At 36.0% G+C, this 25,352-nt stretch overlaps 1 protein-coding gene across 4 annotated transcripts in view; it reads left to right on the top strand.

The window, feature by feature from the left end:
- Positions 1-3,257: 3,257 nt before the first annotated feature.
- LOC135689566 (uncharacterized) overlaps positions 3,258-25,352 on the top strand; it is a 28,358-nt gene continuing 6,263 nt past the window's right edge. For 3 of the 4 annotated variants that reach the window (XM_065206826.2, XM_065206825.2, XM_065206824.2), the window contains exons 1-21: positions 3,258-5,781; positions 7,202-7,393; positions 7,822-7,913; positions 8,855-8,924; positions 9,313-9,554; positions 10,482-10,559; positions 11,626-11,759; positions 12,513-12,578; positions 13,576-13,625; positions 13,945-14,021; positions 14,788-14,878; positions 16,179-16,255; positions 16,778-16,863; positions 17,727-17,867; positions 18,306-18,380; positions 19,522-19,611; positions 19,889-19,963; positions 22,215-22,390; positions 23,349-23,465; positions 24,214-24,423; positions 24,763-24,876. In XM_065206826.2, the coding sequence (XP_065062898.2) occupies positions 3,391-5,781; positions 7,202-7,393; positions 7,822-7,913; positions 8,855-8,924; positions 9,313-9,554; positions 10,482-10,559; positions 11,626-11,759; positions 12,513-12,578; positions 13,576-13,625; positions 13,945-14,021; positions 14,788-14,878; positions 16,179-16,255; positions 16,778-16,863; positions 17,727-17,867; positions 18,306-18,380; positions 19,522-19,611; positions 19,889-19,963; positions 22,215-22,390; positions 23,349-23,465; positions 24,214-24,423; positions 24,763-24,876 (4,644 nt within the window). In that variant the 5' untranslated portion in view covers positions 3,258-3,390. The remainder of the gene's footprint in view (positions 5,782-7,201; positions 7,394-7,821; positions 7,914-8,854; positions 8,925-9,312; positions 9,555-10,481; positions 10,560-11,625; positions 11,760-12,512; positions 12,579-13,575; positions 13,626-13,944; positions 14,022-14,787; positions 14,879-16,178; positions 16,256-16,777; positions 16,864-17,726; positions 17,868-18,305; positions 18,381-19,521; positions 19,612-19,888; positions 19,964-22,214; positions 22,391-23,348; positions 23,466-24,213; positions 24,424-24,762; positions 24,877-25,352) is intronic. The other variant, XM_065206828.2, reaches the window with a different exon arrangement.

The raw sequence follows: 25,352 nt of genomic DNA, 5'->3' as shown, positions 1-25,352 counted from the left end.
ATTGGCTGATTTCTTTTAAGACAATGCGTGACTTAAATACTCCTTTGATTCAAAATTAATCAGGCTTGAAGAAGCTTTTGTTTGCATATTACGTTTTTCCGGTGTATCTCCTGTCATTTAACAAGGAGAGATGAAACATTGTCACTTCGCACTGTTTGCAGTGATTCATTCGCCGAAACAATCGAACAGTAGTATCACAAAGGGAGGCGTTCACCGTGGGGTACCCATCAATTGCCACACTGTTCCTGGTGGTAGATGGGGTGCCGTTGCAAAAAGAAGAATTGCAGTACCTAACATAAACAAAGAAAATTGATATGATCTTTCGAATAATTTACTCGGCAAAATTATTATGAATATTGGTTTTCGTTATCGTCAATCCAGTTGGCTGCGCATTATGACAGTAAAAAAAAATAATTATAGCGCGGCTTTCATATAATGCTTTTAAAAACGGCGAAAGCAAACATAATTATCGGAAGCTGATAATTAGAATGGAAGACAAAGGAAAAATTATGTCTAAGATAAGAAAGACAATACTCTTTTATCACAGCACAATGATGTGATCCTCCACTCACCCAGTTTTCAAGGAGGGGGTCCAGACTCCAGAATTAAAAAAATAATAAAACATGGCCCTCCGAGATTCTCCAGAAATGCAAAGAAATTTGTAAAGCTAGGGTTGGCGAATCAAAATACTTTTCGGAGTCATAAGAATATGTTTGATTGATTAAAATGTATACCTAAGGCTCCAAGGATGATTAAAGGAATTATTCAGGGAAGTGATGCTCATAGCTTTCCTAAGAGGGCCCCTCCCCCAAGCCCCAGAGCACACTCCATGCCCTCTGCCAAAGGGATCATCAGATTCGGCAACCCTACTCTTCATTTATGCCTAAAATATAAAGTTTCCTAATAAATAAAAAGTATTTCAACTTTTAGGTCACCCCAGCCTCCTCCTTTTCATGCAATTTTCTTAAAATTTTGCTGAATCTTAGATAAAAATTATTCTTTCGGATTAAGTACAATGTCTTCCGATGTACGGTTTAAACCTGTTTAAAAATGTTCCTCCAAGTTCCCCTGTTCCGCATATTGAATTTTCATAACTGGTTTAGGGATCTATTCATTTCGGATAGGACAAACAAAATCCATCCTTTTGGTAGAAAAAATAAACATCCAGACAGAAAATCTGGGCATCAGAAGAGGCGACATCAAGATTAAACAATACGCTTCGGTCACGTATCTAGGCTGTGTTCTTGAACAGGGCCTGTCTGGCGAATCAATGGCCACCAGAATCATGGGCAAAATCAATGGCAGGTTCAAATTTCTTTACAGAAAGCAACATTATCTTGACTTCTTCCTTCGTAGATTGCTAGCAAACGCACTAATTCAGCCCCATTTTGACTATGCAAGCAGTGCTTGGTTTTCTTAACGTGCAGTTCTTCTACACAAAGTGTGCAGTTCTAAAACTTTTTGTGCACTTGTAAAGAAAAATTTGTGCAGTTCTAAATTTTTTTTCTTTAATACATAAATAAGTCAAGAAAATTGTTGCAAAAAACATACAAAAACAAATACATATACGAAAATAAACGAAAGTTTCAATTATGAAACAAACAAAAATTAACAAAGATGGCGCTCAAAGTAAACTACACCTTTTGGTAATATACGCATAGAAGGATGTGGTTTATGAAACTTCGTGGACGGCTTTCGTTTTCAAGTTTCGCATAAACAGGAACCTATTTAAACTCCAAAATCTAGAGCCAAAAATATATCATCTCACAAAATTTGAATCTAAATTTTACAGTTGTTTGTTCAAACAGTCGACGTCAACTAAATTTTCAAGTTGTTGTGCAATTATTACTTAAATATAGGTTTGGGGCCCGAGACAGCTTGCAGCTTTGACGTCATCAATTTCGTTTGTCTAAATAAAGACGATATTAAAGTTTTGTAAACATTATCTTTTAAAACGCTATAAAAGGTCGTTCCATAAAAGCAATTTTGTTCTTGAGATTCTACATAATTGAGTTTGGTTCCTTGAGATTCTATATAACCGCGAACTCACTATTTTTTTGCATGTTCAAAAATTTAGTCTTTTATTGTAATGTACTTTATAATTTGCTTCCAAGTTGAGTCAGAATCAAGTTGAGCAAATTGACATAATATTATAAACCTATCAGGAAATATTTTTTTTAAAATAGTGTTAGATATACCTTTCATTTCCCATAGGCCCAGGGACCACGGAGGCGGAGGAGACTGAGAGGGTTTTAGTATGAATGTATTAAAACCATAAAAAAATTGCCTTGCTCTTGGTTTCTAGCATGTTTAGCCTCCCAAAATGATTTAGCCCCATGAATCTGTAATATGATCCGCGGTCCTTGTATAGGCATGGCAATAAAACATGCATAATTCCAGTGTCTACCTGTACCTGCGTTTCAGGTACATTTTGTTTATTCTCATAAGAACTAAGAATTATTCCTTCAACACAGTACTCCCGAGAACAATGTGCAGCCCTAAATTTTCCATAAAGACCCCTATAGGAACAACAAAGTTCAAGAATATAAATTGGCTCCCCACGAAAGAGAGATTTGAACAATGTACAACTGCAAAGGTTTTAATTTTTTTATAATTCAGCCCCAGCCTACATGTCAGAGTTGTTCTTGTCAGTTGACCAGAGCCGAAAAACTCGAAAATCTAAAAACAAACTTAATCAACCTTCCTGAAAGTAAAAAAAAACTTGGGGCAAAATTGCCTCTCATATCTTGGTCCCAAAATTCGGAACAATCTACCATCAGAACTAAATACCTGCAAAGAACATCAACAGTTTAAGATCAAAGATGAATTCTTTGAAGACTCCAAAGTCAAGATGATAGCCTCTACATATATTATTGAAAACCAAAAAACAGCGAACGAAAAGGTTCTGGGTAAAATTTTTCAGAATAATTGTTTTTCAAAGTTTTTGATACAAAATCCTTCTTTCTGAATACATTTCTTTTGAAAGCACCACTGGAGGAACCATCATGGAAACAAGGTTGAATTGTCATTTTTAATGCTACCTCTGCCATTTTTACTCTGAGTGTTTTTTGATTACGCTTTTAGCTTTTATTTGTAACTTCATATATCTGTAATGAGACAACTTTCCTTTTCTTAATTTTCAAATTGCAAAATTTTAATGGTAAAATTATACACGCAGCCATCAATGTAGTGTTAGAGCATTTGATCTGAAACATAACCTCGATTTGAACTTTTATCTATTGAAAGGGAGGCTTTTTCAAAATGTCATATAAATAGAAAATATACCATCGCATCGCATTGGAGTATGTTTGTTGAAGTCTGCAGAAGTGGATATATTTTCTTTTTGAAGAATATGCTTACTTTAAAACATAAGATATAAAGTAAGAAGGAATGGCGCAAAGGAAAAAGGAATGGCACAAAGCGGAGAGCTGGGTCCGAAGGTCTACTAGAGGATGCACAGATTTTGACATGGTCAACGATGATTACGTACCAAATATTAATGAGGGCACTTTGCAATTACCCACGTCTCCAAATAGAGAATGCGAGGGAAAGGAAGAAAGTGACACTGCAGAAAATCAAAACAGGCACCAAAGCATTCTGGGTTCTTCTGCAGGGAAGAGAAAATGCCAGGAGCCAGTGTCACGTTCTGAAGATGTTTGTTTGTCCGATCAACCAGATATATATCCACCATCAGCAAAACTGTTCCCTGAAAACAATGATAAAGATGTTAAGAAAAAAGGCAGCAAAAAGCCAAATGCTGGTGGAAATACAGGCAATAAGAAAATGAATAAACTATTAAAGCTTTCTACTAAGGAAAAGGGTCCTTTGAGTACATCAGATGGTGGTGCATCAGAAAATTCAAACAATAGATCAATAATGGAATATGAACCTGTTGAAAATAGCTCAGTATTTTCTTTATCCTCAAGTAGCAATGACTGTTTACCAAACAAAGCATCTCTAAAACCAACTGAAACTAATAGTTCTCAAGCTGGTTCAAGTAAAAAGATTTCAAAGAAAAAAGGGAGACCTAGTAAGTCGCCAAGAGACACTAACAAAACCACGAAATTAGTTCAAGATGAAAAATGTTTGGATGATATTGCTACATCTTCACCAGAAACTGTAAAGGCTGGGAAAAAAAGTTTGGTCAAGAAGAATGAGAAAGTTAGTGAAAAATCACAAAAGGCTGCTAAAAAGAAGGAAATACCAAGAAAAATACATGCTGATGTTATAATGAGTACAGAAATGAATAAAGATAATCTTCTGGTTGATCATGAAAAGGCTGACAAAGAGGAAGCAAAAATAGTTGTTAAAAAGAATCAAAAGACAAAGAAAATGCAAGCTTGTAGTAATGGTAGCTTAGATAAAGAGCCAGTTGATGATTGTAAGTCAAGAAATCATGAAGCCATATTATCAACAGGGTTTGAGGCTCTTCAGGACAAACAAAATGAAGTTGTATACAAAGAAAAAGTAGGAACAATTTTGAAAAAGAGAGGAAAACCTAGGAAGGCACTACCTGATTGTGATAAAATGATGCCTGCAAAATCTGCAGATGGTGGCAAAGACCAAGGTAATGTAGACACATTAGTAACTGGGTTTAAAATCCCACGACACATGCAAAATGAAGTGACATTCTCCAATAAAGTAAGCAAAATTTTGAAAAAGAGAGGAAGACCAAGGAAGGTTTCTATTTGTAGTGATAATGATATAAGTACAGATCAAAACGAAGAAATAAATGAAGCTACATTATCAACAGTATTAGGAAATTGCCAAACCAGGGAAGGTGAAATTGCAATCCATGATAGAATGGGGAACATTTTGAAAAAGAGAGGAAGACCAAAGAAAATACCAAATGATGGCGTTATTATTCCGAATGAAGAATTTTCTGAGGACTACAAGTTATCTGGTCATTTAGTTACATCATCAACTGAAAATGAAAAAATTCAAGATGATCCTGATTGTAAGGTGCTGAAAAAGAAAAGAGGAAGAAAAAGGAAACTGCAGCATAATAGTAGTGAAGTATTAAGTACAGAGTCAGATGGAAATGGAACTATGCTAAGCGATTTAATCTCTCCTGTACTGGAGACTGATGGTCAATTTAAAAAGCCTTCGAAAAAGAGAGGAAGACCAAAAAAAGTCCTGACTAGTAAGGATGTATCAATGATTGAACAATCTGGTTTTCCACCAAATGACTCTAGGAAACTAGTGTCTACAGCTACAAACAGTCTATTTGAAAGTGAACATGGTATAACAATTCCACATAAGACCAAGAAGCTAAGTGATGCTAAAGTATCTAAGAGGAGAAAAAGTTACTCAAAATGTAAAGAAAGCCTTTCAAGTATGGAAGAAGATGAGTCATGCTTGGAAAGTAGTCTTTGCAGGGAATCATCAGACGAGTCTTTTGAACATGAATCCTATATTCAAAAATCAACAAAAAGGAAGCCAAAAGAGCAAATAATAAAGAAAAGAGGGAGACCTCCAAAAAAACCAGTTGGAAAATGTAAATTGAAAATGTTATCAACATCAAAGGGAAAACTGCAAATTGATGAAGAAAAGCTTTCTCAGTGGGTAGAAGATTTTACAAATGGCATTTTCAAATGTGTTATATCAGACTGCACAGAGGAGTTCAACACATGGCTTGGTTTGTTTAAACACAGCAATGATCACAATTCGGAGCAACAAGTATTTCCCCTCACCAAATTGAAAGTACCTTGTCATGTTTGTAAAGAAATTTTTACATGTGGACCCATGTTCGCAAAGCATATGAGAGTTGTTCACAACGATGTAAGTTTTTAGTATTTTTTATTATTTTTTGTATGGCTTTGCTCACCAGCCACTGTAATAAGACACTATGCACAAGAATCACCATGGCTCCATTTCGAGCTTTGTATGAATACATCCATATACAAGTTTTTTTGTTTTCTGACATCATTTTATGCTGACAGCAAAAACTCTTTGAAATTGCAATGAAAGTATATTCCTTTTTATGAAAAGTGTTTGAAAGAAAAGAATAACAAACTCACTTATTGGCTTTCATAATCTTTGAGTTATTAAGCAAAACTGAAAAAGCTACCAAACGATTGTTGTCACTTTAATCCCTCAATTTTTCCAAAGAAATGCCCATGTCATATTCCAACCAAAACCTTTGTTTAATTTCAAATATGACCATCTCTTTAATAGGTAATATTCTGTGGCATTTACCTTTATGTAGAGTTTGAGCATACTATTCTTTGTAACACCTTACTAGAGCTGGTATTTTGCCAACTATTTGTATTTTGATAACTCTTGGATTATACTTATCTTTGTAAACAATCTTTTGGTGGTACAAAACTTGAAAATGGCTTTGAAAAAAGCAAACATTTAGCAAACTAAAGCTTTTCGTCTGACACTCTTCAGAGTTTAAAATGTCAGAACATAGACCGAAAACTCTACGCTAGGAATTATATACCCAGTTGTGGATCGAAATAGGCCAATCAGAAACACGAGCACATGACTGTAAAGGTTGACCAATCAGTGCCGCTTGCCTATTAGAATGTTACCAATGGAGTCCTAAGGTGAAAACGAACTCCTTTTGTCTACACAGTAGCGGTTTTTCCGTGCTTATGTAGATAGATTCCAAAACTGCTAGGTGGAACAACGATTGGGCTTTACCAATAAATTTATGTTTGTGTAAAGTGTAGAGTGTCTCAATTTTGTTATTTTCCCCTTCTGTTCCTGCCATTCTAGAGTCCGTATTATGAAACTGCAGTTTGCCATGGTTGACACAGGTCTATATTCGAATAGATCTTTTTCTTAAAATTCATTAAATATGTATGATTCTGTAGTTTCTGTGTTTCTAACACAGAATGGAATATTAGAAATACTAGGCCCTGGGAAATGATCAAGATAAACTGTATGGGAAGGACGATGATACATGAAACCATTTTTATCTTCAGAATTAAACTCACTCTGTCAATGCTTCAAAGAAAGAAAAGCTTGTTAATACTTCGGAACCATTAACTATAATCTTTTTAAGAATATCCATGACATAAATTTAATTTGATAATCACAAACATGGATGAAGAAAATTATCTTAGTTTCATTTGTCGTTTTTGCCAAACGTTCCTCGTGTTGAAATTTCATGACACACTTTGCTAGAAATTCGCATTCAATCAAAAATTTATACAGCAGTGCAAAGGAGATAATGTTTTCTTCTTGTTTCTAGATATATGATCTTTCTATGATGCTGGATGCTGGTGATTTAACGAAATGTTTTAACTACACTTGCCAGGAAGAGATCCGTTCTTTCAATGAATGCATTGAACATGGTTGTCGTTGTGGCAGCTTGGTAAAATGTGAGAAATGCGAGAAGACATATAAGACAAGAAAGTACTTTTTCAATCATTCTTGCCCTGCAGTGAGTACAATTCTGGAAGTTAATGAATGCCTGTTTATCATGTTTTATTGCTTGATATTTTGATATTTCACATGTTAACTCTTTATTTTATTGTTGTAACTTCAAGTGCCCCTTGGTATTGTTTTCGAAGGGCTTGGTATCAGACATTTGGGCTGCAAGGCAGCTCGCCCAAGAGGTTGTTGTATCACCAAAATAAAAAATGTTAGTTATACCTAGTACTTTAAAAGTAAACTCATTCCAAGGGCAAATATCTTACACCCTGTCAAAGATATCGAAATTTCCACCAAAAGCAATGAGCAAAATCCTTCTATATGATTTAAGACCTTAAAGTTTTGCAGCGGTATGCCAATCTAAGACACTGTTACATCATTCGGAGGTCCTAATATATATATGTCTACCAATCACTAAAAACCAAATGTTTCTTTCAGGTTGAAAGTAGGGATGTAGTGATAAGGGACACTGGAAGTGCGAACTGCCAGCTGGAAATATCCGGGATCGGAGCAAGAAAGTCTGCAAGAAAGTAAGTAGTTTATAATATGTTCAAGACATCGAAATAGCATTGGATATTGCTAGTATGGGACCAGTTTGCCCAGAATAGTTTATAAAGAACTCGATGCAAGTTTGGATGGGAAGGAGAATTTATGACACATGGTATAACGTTAACCTCCTTTTCTTCTGTATAGATTTAATCTGTATAGAACGAAGATTACTGTTAACCAGTATGTCATACATGCTCTAATTTGGTGTGCAGAACAAGATGGTTCCCTGAAAAATTCTCGTGTATTGCTTCAATGCGATTATAAGGCATCTGGTCCTGCGTTTTATCTGTGCTTCTCTGTATGCGAACAAGTAAGATAGTAATCTCATTGCCAGTTGGACGTGCTTTTCTGCGCTGTCGCGTATTCAAAGTAACAGGGAATTTTTGAAGCAAAATTTGATAAAATAAAATAACGACTTTGTACAAGAAATGAATATTTGGTACAACGTTTTGAGCTTCACTCTTCATGACCTGATGATGCTCATTTTCGACGTCAACACGCACAACATCATCGATTATCAATTTTTGAAGCCCGTTACTTGATCTTGGCTAGGGATCTGCCCTGAATTTAGGGGCCCTGGACAAGATTTTGGCAACAAATGAAAAGAAATAGTTTTTTGCCATGTAATACGTGGATAATAATGGAATATGTTTGCAGTAGTGTAATGCATGTGATTTCCTAGATTATAGAACAGAAAGCAAAGTCTTCTGAATGACTATCTGGAATATTATAAGTGATTTGTTAAAGGAAATGATAGATAACCGCATTTATTGGTTTATTTATTTCTCTGTTGACATACAGATAAGTATAGGCATCAATTTACGAATTAGTTTCTATACACAGATAACTTTGCGTGGTTATAGACTTTTCCTTATTCCAAAACTAATGTCCTGGCTTAACTCATTGTTTACATTTTTTCCAGAGCACTTAATGCGATCAGTAGACTGGACCTTACTGAGGAGAACCCAAAGCGATCGCGCAAAGCTAAAAAGGTGATTCAATTTTTGCTCTGGATTATATCCAAAAGATTTGTTTCTATTTCTGCTCTCAAAGTTTATTTATAACCGAGCTATTTTGGAAGTCTAAAGTCTTGCAGATTATAAACTATTTAATTGCCTAAAGCCTCTAGTTGCAAATCGCTTGCACAGTTTGGTTACCTTTTCGGCCTAAGTGCAATATGCAGCAAGAGAAAACACATTGCTTCTTCAATGGCTCGACTTCCATATTTTTATTGACAATCCATGTGTTCCTATTCATTAATGACACAACTCTCTTCGTGAATATCTGTATACTCTCTCAAGAAGATATTGTAGCTAAGTCACATAAAATGAAGTTCTACCTAGTCTTTCAAAGCTATTTATAATTCTATGAATTCGACAGGAGGCAGATTTCGTAGCAGGCTCGAGCGAGAGTGAAGATTCTGTAGAATTTGAGCATGATGTTGATAATGATGATGATGATGATGATGATCAAAATCACGCTGAAGATAAATATGATTTAGAGAAAAACAGCACACATATGCCACCAGGGCATACATTTTCGTCGAGTTCAAGAATTTCTGGCAATCTTTCTTGCAAAAGAGTCAAACCTTTGAAGCAAAATGTTCAGTGGCTGAAAAGCTGGTAAATCACTATTGCTTATTATCTAGCATTGATAAATGTATGTTGTATAATAAACTTTAAAGATACTGTATCCAATTTTTTGCGAAATAGAATAACCTGCGGTGGAATAAACAAAATTGCGAAGTCAGAGAGGGCATTTGTTTTCTGATAACAAATTTATGTGCTAGGAAAACAAATACCTTATGGTTTGGGTGTGGTGTTGGGGTCTACGGATTCACGGACTGTGCGTATTTTTATATGCGGATAGTACGCAGATTTTAGGGGGTTTAAAACGGATTTGCAGAACCAGAGATCATTGCAAGTATCGGATTTAATTTATGGAGGGTATTTTGGATTTTCAGCGATCAAGCTAATGGATGCTGGACCAAATGATTTGTTTCATGCAAAAAGTGGTCTTTTTCATATGTGCGAGAATTTTACCTTATTTCAAAGGTTGTACTTAAAACCATGATCGACAGCTGTTTAATAAGGTGACCGCGGCCTTCCAATGTGCTTTTATGATCTTTCTTTTCGTTTTGAGGAAAATTTGCGCTTTCAAAGCAATAGTGCCCCACATTCTTCAATATTTTGATCCTTTTTGACACATACCAGTTACGCTTCTCTAACTGTCAACGCATTCCCAACCTTTGTACTTATTATGTTTTGCCAATCAGAAATACTCCATGTCACCCATATGAACTTTCTTTTTGGACCCCTTCTTTTAGCGATGTTATCTCAGTTCTTCATCGCCCGTCATGTTCGCCGTTCCTTACGCATTTCATCAAAGGGGCAAATCACTTCATGAAAATCCTATTGTTTTATCAGAAAATCCTTGAAAATCCTTGAAAATCCTCTCCTTTTCGTGGAAATTTCGTACGCTATTGGCAAGAGTGAATTGCCCCTCGATTTAATCATCATAACTAACTAAAAATGTTTGTTTCTCTATAGGTTTGAAGTCAATCATTCTCTTTGGCTGTATCCAGAATGGGATTTCTCCAGCGGCAAAGTGTCGATCGTTTCAGAGAGGTTAATATCTTAATTATATTATAAAAACAATTTCATAAGAACACGAGCCTCAAAATTTGTCAATAGTTACGAAAAAGCTTAGGCTGAGGTACTATGAAATGTAAATTTTTTAGAAACACCGTCTCGAAATCTAAGAAAGATAAAGAAAAATCCAGCCTCAAAATTTCGTGCAGTGCTGTAACGCAGTGTATGGATCCTTCGTTAGATAACTCAAGACTACTGATCAAAAAGGGCCCTCAAAGTATTTTTTATATCACGTTTTATGGTTAACCTTATTTTCAATAACTCATCAACTCCCTTGTTAACGAGAAAGGTTTTTTATTACTTGCTATTGTGTTTGACATGCTCTGCCTACACCCTTGGACGAGACCTTTTGCAGACTGTAAATAGTGACCCACCTCAGTTTTTCCTTAGGGCTCCAGATACCTCAATTACGTCATTGATGCCGGGTAGCATGCATATGTGATATTATACAACCTCTTTCTCACACAATTCAAAACAAATGTAGGTTTAATTTGATAGCAAAGATATCAAGATTCATTAACCATTGTACCCTGGGTACCAGACTCACTATATAACCATTGAAGAGGGAGCGCAGGGTTGCTTGAGGTAGGCTGGCAAATCTAATCATCAATTGTCCAGAATTTTAAAAAAGAATCGTGAGCCAAAGGGGCTGCGCAGTGTCCTCTTGTCATTAAGCAACAAGGCTGGAAAAGCTGAATGTGTGTTTCATTTTTTGCAAGGAATGTTTACTTTATTTAGAAAATTATTGACTATGAACAGTTATAAGAAAGAACTAATGGGCAAACAAATTATGAGTCAAATGGTTTGGAAGTGGCAGCATGAGGAGGTGGGTTAGAATTTAAGGACATCCCTTTGTTTTCAGAAAACATGTTCTGGCTTTGATCCCCGACACCCTTCCCTTTATTTAACACATCGCTCCTCATTTGCACCAAACTGTAATCTTTATTCAATTATTTACCCTACAATTTTTGTCGAAAACTGTAGCGTTACAAATGGGTTTTTATTTTCACTGCATTTATGCTGAGTAACTTTTGTATTGTAGCGATGCAAAGGGGTTCTTCCCAAATCGACCAAAGTCGCCATTTTTCAACATCATATATGAAACCGCCTCCAAACATGCCTGCTCGACCCATACGATGCAGTTGGAAATCTTTCAGACATCAGATCCACTTGAAGGTCAGCTTTCATAGTAAAGTCTAATATCTGCATACATAGATTGTTTTCTTCTTCGGGAACCAACTCCATCTTTGGGGATGATTTTCAAGGGCAATAATTATTGTGTAGAAGCAGTGGCGGATTTAGGAGGGGGAGCAACTAGGGGTAGTTGCCCCTCCCTCAACGAGTTGAAGCAAGTCTTGCGCCCCTTTTTTGGAAATTGTGCGCCCCTTTTGAAGAATGAGAATCAGATGAAAAAGTTTCTTGGACCGATAGGTTAATCTGCTTCAAGGATTACCTCAAAGTTTTGTTGTTTATTCTGAAAAGATATCTGAAATTGTTGTATACAGCGTACTCTCGTAACCAATTTTTGAAAATTTTTCAGCGCCCCCACTACCAACTGCCCCTCCTTCAAATTTGCTCTGGATCCGCCCCTGTGTAGAAGATAAGGAACACCGCAATAATTATTGCAGCTATCATGTTTAATGTTAGACCCCCCCCCATCACCCAGGGATGTATTGTTTCATCAAATATTATTTTGGTGCATATCTTTGAAATACATATATATTTCTGCATACGTTTTGAGTCAAAAATTTTTTACGAGAAATAAACCTTTGTTTCTGATGCCATGCAGCCCAATTTCTCTTGAAAGCTGTTTTTTCAACTTTGCTACATTCACGATACGTTGAAAGACGTAGTCGCCAGTTAGTACCATGATTGTTTACTTTCACCCTATATTGACAAGTATTAATTGACCTATATTGATAATTACAGGCTCCAAGATATCAAATCATTTCGTCGGTGGCTCAGTCTTAGCAATGGAATGGTGTCCGACAGGTGGTAAGTATCAACACGTTAGTCCCCCTGTCGTTGTAATTCGAAATGTCAATATATATGAATTGCCACTAACGTAACGTAAATTCTATATCCAGTTAGATGATTTAAAAATAACGAAAATAGACAAGTGTGAAAACGCACTGGTAATCTTTTAGTTATATTGCCTATACAGTTGTGTGTGTCGCAATTAAATCGTTTGGTTTCTTTCGTCATGTTGATTTTGTAGTCAGCACTTTATGATCAGGAGCTGATCTAACACCTCTCACATTTTTACTTGATAAATAAAATTGTGAAAAAAGCTGGGTGTTTAATTTCAGAAGTTTGGTCTAATTGTAACCAATTTGGCTACGAAATATATGATTTGGCCTCACCTGGAAATTTGGCTACAATTTGGCCCTAGATTTGGCTTATCTGAAAAATACTTTATCTCAATTTGGTAAAAAATTTGTAAAGAAAGGATTACACGATCAGATTCGAGTTATATTCGCATCTTACTTTCGCGAAAAGAATATAGAATGGTCATCATATTCAACTTTTAGCACCAAAATTCTCATCAAAGTTAGAGAAATGTTTTTGAACTGAGATCAAACGGTTTTCTCTCATAATCTTTTCAAAGGAGCAGACCGGTAGCCTTCTTTGGAGTGTTAAATAAAATTCCTTCGAGTGGTATGGTACCCTCGTTGAATTGAATTGAAAAAACCCGTCTGATGTCGTGACGTACTTCAAGGGAAGAAAGTTTCGTGGGAAGAAATTTTCGCGAATGGAGAAAAGTGCGAAATTTTTGGAATTTACTTTTGCGAAAAAAGCAAAATAGGACCTTTCGTGGGAATAAACGTTTAGGGTTTTAGTAAATTCACGAATTTTGCGAGAGGATCGTTGCTATTCAACTGAGGTTTTATAGCTATATTACGTCATATCCATTATTTTTGTCATTTATTTCAGTTATTGATGTGATTTTGCCATCCTTTTTTTCATTCTTTTGGTTTTTCATCTTTTCTAGGAACATCAGACCAATATTTGGCTATCAGTGCTTGCGAAGGCACTGAGAAGGTCAGTTTTTATAACGGTTTAGGTTGTTGGCTCATTTTTACCGTTACATAATGCACAGGACGGGGAAAACCGTTAATAAATGGATTGGCCTGAAGTTCTACTGCATTCTAACTACCTTTTTTGGCCGTGAATAGCTGCTGAAGGCAATCTATATAAATCCTGTCCGAAATTGATATTAAGCTTGTTCAAAACTTGTTTTTTATTCATCTAAAGGCATGCTCGAAAATATGAACATATTTTATGTATGAAATGTTTTCAGCGAATTTTGCCATGTCTCTTCCTATTATAAGTTATAACAACCAACTTCATATCCATACAGACTCTGATACGTGATAAAGAGGTTCCTAAGAAAAGTCTCATTCAAATTTGGAAGATTCCAGCATGTAGAGAGAAAAGGTATTTTATCCTGCTTGATTATCGATCGTATTCCCAGCGTCTGTGTTATTTCGGTTCACAACGTTATTTCTTTTGTCATTCCAATCAAATAATATGTAAGTTGAGGGTACAGTTTTCGCATTAACACCTACGGGAGGAATAACTTGGGTGAAGACCATCAAAAGTAACCAGCATCAGGCACCGCGGAGCAGGGGGGCTGGGGGGGGCTTTAGCTCCCCACTTTTTGCAAAAGATGCCAAATATTGAGTAATAAACTACCAGTAAAGCCTCTTTTTATACGTCTTTAGCCCCCCATTGTTTTTAGACCCCCCCCAGTTTTCTCAACGCTCCGCGGTGCCTAAGCATGGACCCCATCAAATGGCAATGATAGTCGTGAATAATTCACATCTGGTTTATATTTAAAGTTTTTCCCAAGCGCCCAAGCAAACTGTCACCTCTGAGCGTTCGTGGTTTTCCTTTCAATATACGATATTCACAACCAGTTCGACTTTTATGTTAATCAAAATTTTGTTATGAATCGACCGGAGTCTTTTAAATGCTTAAGAGTTTTATTTACTGTATCGATGTTATCTCCTTTATTTTGCATCTTCATGTCCCCACTCCCGTTATTCTAACCACTTATCAAATGTTTCAAATGTTTCTGATACTCCGGCCCATCTCACTTTTTCAGACCGCCCTGGTGTATTGGGCATCTAAGAATTTAAATGAGATCTTTGCTACTTGTAATTTTTCAGCCATTTTTAGTGCATTTGTTTTAATTATTCAGAAGCTGCGATCAAGCGGGATTTGTCATGGGTATTTGTGTTGACCACGGGCCAGTGCATTGCTTGGAATGGTGCCCGTCGGGATCAGCCAAGGTAGGAATCAGTTGAATTAATGACGTAATGTAGATTTGCGTTAACCCTAAAAGACTTGTTATGTTGCTTTTAGGATTGATGCTTGCGTAGGGAAGATAAAAACATAGGATATTAAATATGATAAAAAGGTAAATCGAATTGTTCGTAGGAAATGCTGATACTCAAGAAAATGAGCACGAGAAGCCACTGGGGGTGTTTTTAGATAGGAAGTCGAATCTATGGCTCACGCTGAAATTCTTTGCAAAAAGTCAAATGCAATAATTGATGCTTTGTGCATGTATCAATCCTTATAGATAATCAGAAATTGAAAAAAATGATCCATAATGTCCCAGTTTAACTACTGCCCATCAGTTTGGATGTTTCGTGATATATGACTTGATAAGAAGCGAAATAAGTTACAAGAGAGAGCTCTAAGAGTTACATATGAAGACTTTGAATCCAACTATGTTGAGTTGCTAGGAAAAGGCAGTTTGGTGTCAATTCATCCAAGAAGTCTGTAACTGCTTTGTTTGTCTTGGTTGAAGTATGTAAACACATAGAACCTCAATCCCAGTTGTATAAAAACAATATTTAGGGAAATAGATATCACTTAAAACCTAAGATCTAGAAACAGCGAAGTGATGGTAAAGACCACACAAGCTATAGAACTGTCAATCAGATTTGCAGCAAAGAGATGCTTCTCATGGATGTAAAAGAAACTGGTTATATTTATTGAAACGGTTCTTTATTGCAACTCTGAGTTTCACGTTTATGGCAATTATCAAGACAGTTGCGTGATGATCGTATTATAGGGGGAACTTGGAGTTGCGGTTTAGAACCGTTGTGCCACTCACCCAAATGCGATATCAAATTTGCAATAGATCTTCAATTTTTCTTATGCTGCGAATTCGCTGCGAAATTATATAATGATTTCACCCAAAACTCAACTTTAAGGCGCCCATTTTCAGAACTGCACGCATGGCGAATGTTCCAAGATTGTTTTCTTACAAATCAAGCAAATTTACCCTGCTTCGACTCGTTATTAGGTGCTGCGAAATATTTTGCCGCGAAAAAGTAGAACTCAAAACTGCGAATGTCTTGATGCCTTCATCAGCGATTTCGCCGCGAATTCGCTGCGAAATTCGCCTCATGGAAATAAAGCATTCCTTAAAATCATCCAGAAAAGGTGGGAACACTTGAGAGAGTTTTGTTAGCCATTTTATTCAGAATATCTTTCATATTTTCAGAAACCGGCTCCTTTGTGGACCATGTTACCTGTAATACCAGAGACCGCTAATACCATTATCTTTTCTCGTTTTAGCAGAATGAAGAAGCCACCATTAGACGCCTAGGTTTACTTGCAGCCTCGGGAGTAGATGGTTGCATTCATATTTACAGGTAGGTTTTGCTTTGATTAATCTTGTACTCTCAAATACTCCTGAATAACATTTTCGAATGAATATATGTCATGACCTTGGCATAATTTTATACATATGATAAAAGTTTATAGATCGAAAAACTGAACCTACTTCTGATAGGAAATGATATCAAGGTCTGATCTTCTTGTCTGAAACTAAAAAGGAGTAAGGAAGCATTCAAAGCAAGAGCTACTCAGATATGGAACAAATTACCCGATGGAATAACATCTCTATGTAGCATTTTACAATTTAAGTCATATTTTAAGATTTGATTTGGACACATATATCAAGGATTTTAATGCTTTCATGTACTTTTTTTCCTTTTAGCTTTTGAATTCAAAGTTAAATTATTAAAGGCTACCCACTTTAAATATATCATATTATTATTATTATTATTATTATTATTATTAAGGAAACAAAATATCCTATTTTCTAAATCTCTATATTATTATATGCATAATTGCTTGAATTGCTTAATGACACAGATCGTGTTATTCTTCAGCATCCCTCACCCTGAAGATTGCCTTAAAGTCAAGCCTGAAAGCGGCAAAGAAGATGATGCTACCAGTTCAGATTCTATTAAGCGTGGTAAGTTTTCCCTAGGTTTGATTTAGAAAATGTAGGTATTCTTTATGGGTAATGGGATACAAACAGTACATGCCGTAGCCTGAACTATCATCATAGAATTGAACATAAATCTACATTTCGGTTTATTTCATCCCACCACATTTGAGATTTGTAGCTAAGTCTTATATGCGCACTTTGGTTTGGAATAAAGTCAGTTTCATAGCAGAAATGTAGTTGCTTTGCAAGTGTACTTCTTGTTGGACTTGCTACAAGTCTCCAGATTACTAGATGGATAGAGAGAGACTTGTAGCAAGTCCAACTCCTTGTATGCGTAAACATGCATACTTTTGTATACTTTACATCAGTACAATGTTTTACGTTTCATGTCTTAATGTGCATTTTAGAAGTTCTTCAATGCGAATCGCTTATTCTATAAGTCATCACATCCTTGTTATTTGCTGTTTGTTACGAATGAAACATAAAAGTAGAGTTTCTAAAAACAATCGGCATCAATTGCGAAATATGAACGCCGCAAGAGTTATCCTGAAGACTGATTATTTGCAGAGTTTTAATCTAAGTTGTCAAGAAATTATCTTCATTTTCTGCCAATCCATGCAAGAAGATAATCTTTGTTTATCAATTCCTTCTTTGTAACATAAACCTAGAAAATTATCTATTATCTCGCACATCTTTAGATCGCAAAATTATCTATTATCTCGTTCAATTTTTACAAACAAATGTCTGTATTACACAGCTTCTTATCTAGATAAACAAAATGTCGTTATGAAGCCCAGAAATCTTCATATCTCTTTTATCTTATCACTCATCCTGTTGAGTTGCTTGCAATCTCAATCGCAATATCAATCAGATCTTCCTCGTTTCAGTGTTTATCAAGCCGAACCCTGTTCTCGTTCTGGCGGTATCTCGATCAAGCATCACGGGAGCGCCTTCTTCAAACATAATCACCTGTTTCCAATGGCAACCGACACTTGGACATAAGAAGATTGCTGCTGGTTTTCAAGATGGTTAGTTTAGCAAATCTTCATGTTTTCAAAATTATCTACTATCAATTTTTTACATCGGGGATTTTGCTTTTTGTAAATTAGGCTGAATTGACTAGAACTTGTTGCGATAGAGAAAAACCATACTTCAATACTTCAAACTGGTTCAACTCTATGCTGTTGTTGGTATTAATATTTTTATTGAAATGTTTCTTAAAGTCACAGATAGGGCAGACTGCCTCTGAATATCCTTTGAACTTGAGCAATGCGAAAAAGTGTAGGGTTAATTTATACTGCCAATTAATATCTAAGAAAAGCGTATCTATAAGTTGAGTTATATTGAATCTAGTCTTTGAACACTAGTGATTCTTTTCACGCTTTTATGCATCAAAATGATCGTCTTGAAGATGTGAGATTGGCGACTGAACTTCATGATTTTCCATGGATACCTTTCAATTTTAGGATCACTTTGCATTTGGGATTTGACGTCCAGATCATCGCTTCTCCGTCATTTTTCGAAAAAGAATAACACAGAATGTACGTACATAATGTACATTTGTTCTAGTTCAGTTTCATGTAAAGAATAATTTTATTTTTTATCTCAACAAGTAAATTCAAGTAGATTTTTTTTTCTCACATGTATGTTATAAACTATTAATTTATTGTGCCTGAAATACTTTAAAGCTGGCTGCTTACTCTGGTGATTGATAAATATTATCAGTCCACTGTTTTGGTAAACTATTGATACATTCACTTCCCAAAAAATTCTGATACCCTATGACAGATTATTGCAAATCAGATTTAACTTTTCCTGCCTTTCTTTCCACGATGTTTGTTTACACGATTTAAATAGATGTTTCATTGTCAAGCAGATTTCAAGATCCAGAGAAAGTGTTATCTTTTTTCAGACACTGCCCTGAAACTTGATAAAATTTTCTCATAAAGGTAATGAAAATAAGGCTCGTTTTCATTGGCCATTTTACGATTCTTGACCGTCCGACCTTTATTTCTTCTGGGCTTGAGTTTATCCCGATATATCTTATTCCTTTAAGGAAGAGGGGGATGTCTGCAGCACACTTTTTTATAAGAATGTGGTCTATAAAGATATTAGCGCTCCAATTCGCTTAATATGAGGAAGAATGGCTCAAGCTTAATAACCAAGATCTAGATTTTTGGTTTGCTCGACTTTCTTAGAAAGCAAAACAAGTGTGACTTTCTCGTTTTAAGTTTTGAAATGAACTTATCCTGTATGATAAAGAAACACATAACCAAACATTGGAATTCTTTGATATTTAGGTGAATACGCTTTGTGGCCCTCAAGACTGATATCAGGCTTTAAATAATAAAAATTAATAATACCGAGGCTCAACAAAGATTTAGGTATTCTTCTATGCAAAGAGTGTGTACATAGAGCTGTAAACAGTGTTTTAGCTGCAAGGCATTCCGTGAAATTTAGATGGGCGTTGTATGTAACATGGCTAAATGGTCGATTTTTTTCATTCTTTTGTCGCCCTTTAATTTTTAACATGGATATAGGAAGTCTGACCTGAGTATTGTTCACCTTGGATCTATGAACGTGCTTCATTCAGTATCATTTTTCTTATGAAACTATTTACGAACTATTTCAAGAATGCAAAGTCTTTCTTTTGATATGGCGATCCTGTTTCTTACTTTTCAGATCTGCTTCCGTTCTCAAGAATTAGTGCACACAACTGCCGAGTTAATTCCCTTAGTTGGTGCCCCGGTGATGAGAATTTTTTGATGACTGGTGAGATTTAAATTGCTACGATATTACTGAAGTAATTTAAAGAATACAATTGTTTTGTGATTGGTCTTGCTCGTTTATTAATCAGACCTATCTCTCAGTGGGACCCCGCTCTCCAAATATTCCCGGAATGGTCTTCTTGAATCATGTCAGGCTACTGTCGAGTTGTAGACAATTCTTGTGTCTTTATAACTCTCTCTTTATTCTAACATTTTCTTCTATAACAAGTTAGAAGCTCAAGGTATTAAATGGCATTATCGAAGAAACTTTCATCTTTCAGTGAGCTTCGAAAAGGTTTTAAAGGTATTTGACATTCGCAGAAGGCACACAATTCCCGAAATTTCGCTGAAAAGAAGTAAGTGAAAATCATGCTTGATTTGCCGTAAAAGCAATAAGTCTACATGCAGACTTCCATGTCTTTGCTTTTGCCAGGAATGTATCTAACCCTTCAAAGTACGCCTTTTTTGGGTAAAGAAAGGGCGGTTCTATGTTGCTACTCCGGGCTCGCGCTTAATGCGATCATGAGGTAACAGTCCTATCCTTGTAACGTTAATCCTTTCAAGGTGAAAAATTGCTAGGTATTGGTGCATTGGTTCCATTGCACTGATTCTCTGCTATCTCCATCGAATTTTGTCATTGATTTATGACGCTCTGCCGAAATGGCCATGGCATCGCAGCCCTTTGATATATAAAACGTTACGGGAGAATAGCCTTTCCTCGAAGATTGGAGAAAATAATGTACAAATGCTAACACAGGGAAATCAGAGACTAGGGTTTTAAACAGACTCAAACGGCATACGACATGTACGCATTGTAAGCATAGCTGTTCTTTTCGGTATAACAACTGTTTAATACCTCACGTGGGTGTGGCTTAAGGTTTTTGCCACATCCTTGGCTGGCTTTGGTTTGCTAGTTACCCTGCGGCATTGGTACCAGATCCCCCTTTGGAGATTCTCACAATCAAGTACACAAAATTAGGTATATAGGAAGCAAGAAAACGCTCTTGTGTTCTGGGCGAGAAGCACTTTTAGAATGCGCTGGTAACATTGCAGCTCTTTTTTGCATGGTTCAAAACAACATAAACACTCACATAAAATTGTGATACATTCAAATTGCCTTAAAAGTCTTTTTGCATCCGCATAGATTCACGAAGCTTTTTTATTATTTTCCGTTCCCGAGATATCGAAGTTTAAGATCTAGTAAGTTGGAAGTTAAACTAAACGCGCCCGCTCGTTCTCGCAAAGCTAGGATTAATTTCTTACATAATTCGATGGAAAAAGAAAAGTAATGAGAAAAAAAGTTAAACTTTTATCATGTTCTAATGGGCCAATGACTATTAAACTTAGTGAGAGAAGCTCGCTGTGAAAGTTTTTTTAATTACCGTGAACTGGATGATTATAATGCTACTCAGAATGCAGCGCTTTTCCCCAATGCGATTAGGGGTACCTGGCCTTGCCGCACATCTTGTCTCTATAGCATTAATCCCTGCTAAGGCTTTCGATTCGGTGAGAAATGCGGTCAGCAGATGGTAGTATTAACCCTGCTAAAGAAGCATCAGGAAGTGCCTCGGTTTTCCAAAATCAACAAAAACGGAAACATTGTTTTAAGAAGCAGAATACAAGATAACAGTAATTAGGTTATTTGAAAATTCTCCTTGTTTGCTATTGAATTGGAAGTACTGTTGTTTATAATTTCAATGTATTGAATTATGAAATTTAGCAAATAATTTGTGCGAGGTTTTTATGATCCATTAACGCAATGATTAAATGTTATGCGGGATAAGTCAATTGAGAATTGAACCGGGAAGTCTTATGCTAAATAGCCGTAGGGGAAAATTGTAATTTCTAACGAGGTTTTAAAACATCGGCGGAAAGAAATGGTATGTGAAATTCCGGGATTAGAAAATGGTTGTTCATACCTAGGGATCGCCCAAAGAGCACCACGTACAATGATATGGAAGCTTCGATATCATTGACAACGCAGCATTAATATTTTTAAGTCCGCCCTTCTTTCGTCTAGCATATGCTAGTAAGTAATGGAAAACGGCAACAGACAGTAGCACACAAAGCATAAGCTTATTGACCCCTCCCTATCCTTGCTTTATTTTGTAGATCACCCGCAATCATAATAGGCAAAGAAACTAAGATGTATTTAGTCGTGGCAATTGACATAGTTATGATTAAACTGTTGCCACTTTTCTAGCAAACGATAAATCTTTGCGTTACTAACAGGATTTTCTATGTTTTTTTATTCGCCATATTCTCTTTTAGACAACGCAGATGTGAACTAAAATGCTAAGCAATTAATTAATAAACTTGTGGCTTTTATTCTTTTTGAAAGAAATCTTAGTCTTAGCGCAAGGATTCCGCCTTAAGAGGTTCAGCATTTCGAATAGTTGCGAGGAAAGTTGCTGCTAACGGTCGTATTTATGTTGCAATAATGTTAAGAAGTTGTTTATAACGTATAACGTTATTTGGTATATAGAACATATCGTTTCTAAGTTGCTACCCTGCGTTTCACGCTCAATGCAATCATCAGACAATGCGATCACCATAATGTATAATCCATATATAGAGATATTGATATTTCTTCACTTTTTATTCTAGATTTATTTGAGAATTGTGCATTTATGCGAAGATTGGCTTGCTTTGTTGTGACGGAAGATGAAGTTTTTAGTTGCATTCCAGCGGGGTCGAGGTACATCGACATCATATCAAGTACGAAACAGAAAACCATTTTACAGATGAGTGACCTTATTACGTCACACAACGCTGGCTGCAAAGTAATTATTCTTGTAACACTGTTCCTCTTGAATCTGTATCGTGTTGTTTTGCATATTTTTGGAGTTTTTAGGGAGATGATAAAGAATCTTAGACCCCGTTTACATTATAGAAAAAAAACGGAAATCTTTGGTTCTGTGCCTGAATAAGCGACGATAGGCCTTGCGTTTACACTAGGCCACTAGGCATCTTGGTTCCGTGCTAGTTTGGGAACCGTTTTGTTCTTCTTTGGTTTCGCTTAAATGCGAAACTCTTTGGTTTCTTTCCCAAATCGTGCTTCTTTTTCAGTGTAAACAGTCAGGAACGTAACTTTTTGGTTACGATTGAAAACGGGGCTTAATCTAGGGTTGGGGCGAGGCTTCCTAAAACTGTCGGGCGTCATTTCCGTGCCACTGCGCATCCTTCACATGAAAGTTCCATTCTTTTTACTTAAGTGTAAATGGGGTCAAATTTGGTTCCGTTCCTTTTTGCTTTAGTGTAAACGCGATGAAAAAAAGTAGTATTGTGCCCAAACAAGAACGGAACCAAGAGTTCTGTTCTTCTTTCTGTAGTGTAAACGGGGTCTTAAACCTGCTATGACGCTAATTGTTCGTAACACTAATTGTTACGAACTAAAACATATCATGATATGAACGTCAAAAATCAGTCTGACTCAAAATCAATTGTTTGCTTCGTCTCGTCTTGAGAATGTCACTTTTACAATCATTTTGCCGTCAGAGAAAATTTTCTAGACATCAACAATTACATTTATCGACCGCTGATCAAAAAATCTTCATGAATATGATTTTGGAATATTATAAAGACAGTAGCTTAATTAACAGATTTTCTTAAGGTGGTCCTTGTTATGTAAATAGGACCTACTTTCTTTAAACCTTCTATTCTAGGCTCTTTCCACATAATGTTTTTTTTATGTCTGAACAAATGTACAATGCTTTATTGGGGCTTTTGCTGTATCATCAGGGCCTGTCGCAGAATGAATGGATAAATGGGTTTGTGACGTCATGCACTGCTGGTGAAGTCGTATTTAGAGCATGCGCAAATGAAAATAGTGGAAAGGCCGGAAACTCCCTTCGCGTGGTAAGCTGAAACTAATTTCGATATAATTTAACGCAATTGTCTCATATCATATGACCATGGGCTCCAACACTGATAACAAAAGATTTTGAAAAAAACTCTAACGCTTTGCAAAAAGTGGGAGGCCCTGCTGATGATACAAGCATTTCCTTTATTTCCTTACGACAAGATTGGTATGTTGTTGAGATCATTTCGAGCCTGTATGTCTGCCTAATCGATGAAATAATGGCCATTTATATTTTCAATTACCGAAAACAATTATGTAATTTAAAAACTCCCCCAGTACTTATCTGGCTTTTCCTCCCTTAGTTCCAATCATCTTGATGCCTCCATTTTGTTTTATTAGGAGCATTAGGTAAAAACCTTCTTTAGTAAAAAATATTTCTTTTCCTTAGGAATAAATCTCGTTTTCCATAAGGAATAAATCTTGTTTTTCATTAGGTATAAATCTTCCGTTTCATTAAAAAAAGGTTTTGTTTTATTGAGAAGCAATTATTTTGTTTCATAAGGAACAAAATTTTCCGTTTCGTTATGAAGAAAAAATTGTTTCATTAGGAATAATCTGCTTTTGACAGTAGGGCAAGTCAATGTGTATACCCATTGGTCACCATTTTGTTTTTTGATTTGTCTTCAATTTTCTCTACCTTGTCTTAAATCTCCAATAACAGATTGAAAATCTCTTATTTTATTCACTGATTCGGTATGATTCGGTAATATGAAAAATGTGAGTTAGATCAAAATTTCTTTCTAGCCAGTGTACAGGGTACAGTGCCTTAAGAATGCCAAAGACAGCACACCAGAATCACCTCTGATATGTGAACCATCAGCAGTTTCTAAACACTCAGAAAAGCGACATTCGATTGAGCTCTTGATATCAGCAAAAGAAGAAGTTGGAAAACAAGTTGTCGGACTAGAAGATGAGATTATGGAGAACAAGTTTACATTTATAGACAGCAACTTTGTGAGTTTCATGTCTCTTTGTGTGATTTGCTATGTTTTTAGAGTTGCCAAAAACCGAGATTTCGTCGCAATCTAGATTTGATGAGAGTAAATTTGTGTGCCCCTAGAAGGCTTGAAGCTTGCGTCTGTAGCATCTGTAACAAAAACTTTTTAACAAATAAGAATCAAATTTAATGATGATTTTATGCTCATCATCATGCTTTTGGTGAGCAATCTTGTCTTTGCCTAGTCTGGATGATCCTAGCTGTCATTTTGACCTTTTTATACCTTGGATGGGTCTATATTTCTAAATCAAACAAATATTTTAAAATTCTCATATTTTTATGGTCTTTTGTTGTAGTTCGAGTTTCGAAATAATCCGCAAAAATGTGGACTAGAAATGGATCGTTTACGACATTCGAAAGAAATGCAAATGACCGCGATTCGTCAGCAAGAAATGCGTCAAATTACAAAGGTATCATTTCGTTAAGTCTGATACGAACAAGTTAATCCGCTGGTGATATTAGGATAAATATGGGCAGAGGGGTGGTTTCCTTTGGTTTTAAACATGCTTCTAAGCTTCGGTTTTACATAACGGAAAAGGTGCACAAATCCAATTACAGAACATCGAAAGCAAATTATTTTGACTGGTGATTGACAAACTCTTTGTCTATGTAACAATTTTTTTTTCTCGAATAACCTTGAAGCAGGGATATTGCCTAATGACCAATAATTTAATGCATATAATAGTCCTGGTTCATATAGACAACTTTATAAACTCCTTGGCTTTTCCAGTCTCTCTTAAATTGATAACATAATTTACTGGAATCGAATGCAAGGATCCAACTGGTCAAGGAGGCTTTTTACGCAGTTAGCAAATTGCAAATTTTGCACTCTTTCCATGATATGCCTCTCTTATAATTTCTCTTCATGATTCTTTAAGACATGTTT

The sequence above is a fragment of the Rhopilema esculentum genome, chromosome 5, assembly GCF_057945365.1.
Source record: "Rhopilema esculentum isolate cy_ngs chromosome 5, ASM5794536v1, whole genome shotgun sequence".
In the NCBI taxonomy this organism is placed as follows: Eukaryota; Metazoa; Cnidaria; class Scyphozoa; order Rhizostomeae; family Rhizostomatidae; genus Rhopilema; species Rhopilema esculentum.
The sequence above is the reverse complement of the archived record's forward strand: the minus strand, read 5'-3'. Positions and strand labels throughout refer to the sequence as shown.